Source organism: Octopus sinensis, linkage group LG26 (genome assembly GCF_006345805.1).
Source record: "Octopus sinensis linkage group LG26, ASM634580v1, whole genome shotgun sequence".
In the NCBI taxonomy this organism is placed as follows: domain Eukaryota; kingdom Metazoa; phylum Mollusca; class Cephalopoda; order Octopoda; family Octopodidae; genus Octopus; species Octopus sinensis.
Window position 1 is genome coordinate 19,630,434 of NC_043022.1, and position 5,000 is coordinate 19,635,433.

The 5,000-nt window shown below is 39.9% G+C and overlaps 1 protein-coding gene across 1 annotated transcript in view; it reads left to right on the top strand.

Annotated features, from left to right (window-relative positions):
- Positions 1-5,000, top strand: part of LOC115224863 (cytochrome P450 3A8) — a 39,061-nt gene that overhangs the window by 17,010 nt on the left and 17,051 nt on the right. Inside the window, exons 2-4 of the mRNA XM_029795812.2 lie at positions 2,346-2,442; positions 2,988-3,040; positions 4,645-4,741. Of these exons, the coding sequence (XP_029651672.1) occupies positions 2,346-2,442; positions 2,988-3,040; positions 4,645-4,741 (247 nt within the window). The remainder of the gene's footprint in view (positions 1-2,345; positions 2,443-2,987; positions 3,041-4,644; positions 4,742-5,000) is intronic.

Here is a 5,000-nt window from a genome sequence, read left to right on the forward strand (position 1 = left end):
ATGTGTGCGTGTGTTTGTCTATATAAAAATAAAATAAGATAGAGAAAAGTAATAGAGAAAAATGGAAAATTACAAAATGAAAGAATAAAATTAAATAAGCAAAAAATATAATAAATTAAATGAATAAAAAATAACAGATACAAGATTTAAAAAAAGGATAAATTAGAAATGAATACAATTACAAGAAAAAAGTAAAAAGGAGATAATGGATAAAATGAAATAAAAGGATCGAAATAAGCAATAAAATTTTTAAAAAAACCAATAAAAACTGTAAAAATATGAGTGAATATAAGATGGTATAAAAAGTTATTAAGGCGGCGAGCTGGCAGAAACGTTAGCACACCGGGCGAAATGCTTAGCGGTATTTCGTCTGCGTTACGTTGTGAGTTCAAATTCCGCCGAGGTCGACTTTGCCTTTCATCCTTTCGGGGTCGATAAATTAAGTACCAGTTACGCACTGGGGTCGATGTAATCGACTTAATACCTATGTCTGTCCTTGTTTGTCCCCTCTGTGTTTAGCCCCTTGTGGGTAATAAAGAAATAGGTATAAAAAGTTATTTTTTAAGGAGGGTGTAGGGACAGTCATTAAGAGGAGGGGGTTGTGTTGAGTCCGAAAGGGGTTTGTGTTTGTAGACAGAAAATGTAACGCTGTTCCAGGCGGAGTCAAGAGTGCGTGGATCCGTGATGTAGGGTGGGCCTGAAGATGGTGCTATTAGAGGTGGAGTGGTTGGCCAAGCAGAAATGACATGCAACGGGGGTGTTCGTACATAGCCGAATATCTCGTAGATGTTTGGGCGAGTTAAGGCGGCGAGTTGGCAGAAACGTTAGCACGCCGGGCGAAATGCGTAGCCGCATTTCGTCTGCCGTTACGTTGTGAGTTCACATTCCGCCGAGGTTGACTTTGCCTTTCATCCTTTCGGGGTCGATAAATTAAGTACCAGTTACGTACTGGAGTCTATGTAATTGACTTAACCCCTTACCCAACAATTATTTTGAAAATAAGTGTATTTTTTCAGACATATTTTTTAATTGTTTTATTTTACTATGTCAAAAAAGAGTTTATAATAGACGAATGAACTCGTTTGCTGTCGATTTTGGCGAGTCTATCTTTTGACGAGTTAACTCGCCAGAGATAGAAAAAAACGATTTCGGTCAAAACTCATATATTCGTTTCTGCCGGATAAGGGGTTAATCCCTTTGTCTGTCCCCTCTATGTTTAGTCCCTTGTGGGCAATAAAGAAATATATCTCGTAGATGTTTGGTGAACCTGTCGGCCAGCCAGTGTGTGTGAGAAAATTGTGGAGTTGATAGTTGAGATCAAGAAAGAAGCGGAGAATAGGCTGAGTGAAGGGTGGAGGGCAGAGGGCGGAAGGGAGTTAAGCTTGCGGGAGTTGGTGGTTGAGGGACTGAAGGAGAGAGTGGGTGGAACGGATGGTGGCACAGATGAGAAGGTAGGAAGTGCTGGCAAGGATGGGTTCATTTAAGGGAGAGGAATAGGGAGTAGTGTGAAACTTCAAGTGGAAGCCATAGGGTGTGATGTGATGACAGAGGCAATGGCTAAGGAAAGAGGGGTCGCTAGAGAGGCAAGTTTTTTTTTTAAAGTAAGTGAGACAGTTATATAGAGGGTTGCAGGCATTGAGAAGGGAAGCTGGAAGGAAAATGGGATAGAAGAGAGTGGAGATACTTGTTTCAGTCCTTTGACTGCAGCCATGCTGGAGCACCACCTTGAAGGGTTTTAGTCGAATAAATCGATCCCTAGTACTTATTCCTATCAGTCACTTTTGTCAAACCGCTATGTTATGGACGTTATCAAAGAAGCTTGAGAGGCGGTTGGATGGAACCTACACTCGCCTCCTTATGAGAGCTCAAAATCTCTCGTGGAAGCGCCATCCAACCAAAATGTAAATATATGGGAAACTACCACCTGTGTCATCTCTTGTGAAAGGTAGGAGAGTCCAGTTTGCTGGACATTGTTATAGAGCTGAAAAAGAAGTAATTTATGAAAAAGAAGTATTTATGTCTCCATAACATCAGCATCATCATTGTTCGACCGTGGTCGAACAATGATGATGATGATGTTATGGAGACATAAATACATCAAAACTGGTTGTCAAGTGGTGATGGAGAGACAAACAAAAACATACACACACACACATATATATATATATATATATATATATATATATATACATATATCTGTGAAGGAAAGTGACTTGTTCTAACCAACAAGCTTTGAATCTTATGAAGGTCTTGCCAATTCTTATAGATGTATGTGTGTAAGTGACCCTTGTGGCCAATAAAAAACATCATTATTAATGTATTTTATTTATTCTTTTCTTTGTCAGGTTTGGAAGAAGGAACTTTTCATATTTCAAAGAACTTGGTCTCTCTGGTCCTAAACCTATTTCTCATTTAGGAAACCTGTTGCAAATGAAAAAACTGGTAAATTCAATTTATATATATATATTGTGTGTGTGTGTGTGTGTGTGTGTGTGTGTGTGTGTGTGTGTATGTCTTTATGTACATATCTATTTGTCCCCCACCGCCACTTGACAACCAGTGCTGATGTGTTTACATCCTTGTAGCTTAGCAGTTTGACAAAAGAGACCAATAGAATAATTACTAGGCTTAAGAAATAATTACTAGGGTCGATTTTTTTCACTAAAACCACTCAATGATGCCCTCCTGTTGGCTAGGCAAGTCGGCCAGCATACCCCCTGATTGGAAGACTACTCCATCACAGGGTGACCCACTGACAGCTGAGTGGACTGGAACAACATAAAATGTAGAGTTTTGCTCAAGAACACAATGCGCAGCCAGTCTGGGAATTGAAACCATGATATCCTGATTGTGAGTGCAACATGCCTAACCCTTGAGCCATATACCTTCACATAATACCTAAAACATTCCTATAAATATTTTCATAATATTTCAGACAGAATCATTGATGTTATTAAAGTTGTTTATTTCTACTTTAATATTTTCAGGGTTTTAGTCGTGTATTCCAACGCTGGAGGGAAATCTATGGTGACGTATACGGGTAAGAATCATTTCTTTGTGACTTATATAATCGAGAAGGGTTTAACAGAATAGATTCACATTGGCTGTGAGGACGGAGATGAGTTGTGAGATTCAGGGCACAGTCATATGAAAATAGGTAGATCCAGCGTACACACACTCACACACACACACACACACACACACACACATATATGTGACCCAATAATGAAGGAAGCACTCCGTCGGTTACGACGACGAGGGTTCAACGGAACAGCCTGCTCGTGAAATTAACGTGTAAGTGGCTGAGCACTCCACAGAAACGTGTACCCTTAACGTAGTTCTCGGGGATGTTCAGCGTGACACAGAGAGTGACAAGGCCGGCCCTTTGAAATACAGGTACAACAGAAACAGGAAGTAAGAGTGAGAGAAAGTTGTGGTGAAAGAGTACAGCAGGGATCACCACCATCCCCTGCCGGAGCCTCGTGGAGCTTTAGGTGTTTTCGCTCAATAAACACTAACAACGCCCGGTCTGGGAATCGAAACCACGATCCTATGACCGCGAGTCCGCTGCCCTAACCACTGGGCCATTGCGCTTCCACTGACCCAATAATAACAAGTACAAGTCATCAGAAGGCAGGTATGAACCAGTCAGGTGCCATCGCTGCATCCAAGAGTCATCTTACCAAGGGTCTCCAGTTAGTTCTGTGTTGTGCAACATGCATACAATCAACCAGGCTCTTATTTACAGTTAAGGCGGCGAGCTGGCAGAAACGTTAGCGCGCTGGGCGAAATGCTTAGCGGTATTTCCGTCTGTCGTTACGTTCTGAGTTCAAATTCCACCGAGGTCGACTTTGCCTTTCATCCTTTCGGGGTCGATAAACTAAGTACCAGTTACGTACTGGGGTCGAGGTAATCGACTTAATACCTATGTCTGTCCTTGTTTGTCCCCTCTATGTTTAGCACCTTGTGGGTAATAAAGAAATAGGTATTTCCGTCTGTCGTTACGTTCTGAGTTCAAATTCCACCGAGGTCGACTTTGCCTTTCATCCTTTCGGGGTCGATAAATAAAGTACCAGTTTCGCACTGGGGTCGATGTAATCGACTTAATCCCTTTGTCTGTCCTTGTTTGTCCCCTCTATGTTTAGCCCCTTGTGAGCAATAAAAAAACATACAGTTCATTCTTTGATGTCTTTGATGGCCTCTTGCTTCCTTCCTCTCTTCACCACCTGTCAGGATGGTCTAATGGAATGAATCATGGGGCATTTTTGGTCCCAAATAATGATAGTTTTATGAACTTGATTCTCAACAAAAGGTGTCTATATTTTCAGCTTTACTAGAACTGCAGCATTTGTTACCCTGTATTTCCAGCTCATCCTGTCCAATTTGTTACAGATCCACCTTTCAAACGCTTCTGTATTTTAATCCATAGCTTTGTGCATTGTCTAAGCTTCTACCCTGTAAATTACAATGTAGTTTTTAATCCATCATGTTTTCAAAAACATAAGACAGTTTACATATTTGAAAATCTTTATCTTTTAGCTTAGAATTAACTAGAGATCAGCAAACAACAATAACAATAAAGATGTATTTTAATCACAATCACAGTTTATCTCATTTCTAAATCAATATTTCTGTTTTTGGCAGGATGTACATAGGAGTAACTCCTAATTGTATTATAAGTGATCCAGAATTTGTCCAAGAAGTTTTAGTCAAAAGATTTTCAAACTTTGTCAATCGAACTGTAAGTTATATAATCTTTTATCTTTTTTCTTTCATTTGTTTCAGTTGTATATGTTAATATATTGCTTGTGTGGGTTAGTGGGGGGGGGATGTTCTTCTCTGTCTCTTTTTAATTTAGGGTAAATTTTGACAGACCACCTGCATGGTAGCGAGGTTGTGAAGGAAAGAATTTTGTTTTAACCATCATCCTTTAAATCTTAAGAAGATTTTGCAGATGTTCATAATTCCACATATTGTGATCATTCGTAGAGTATGAATTT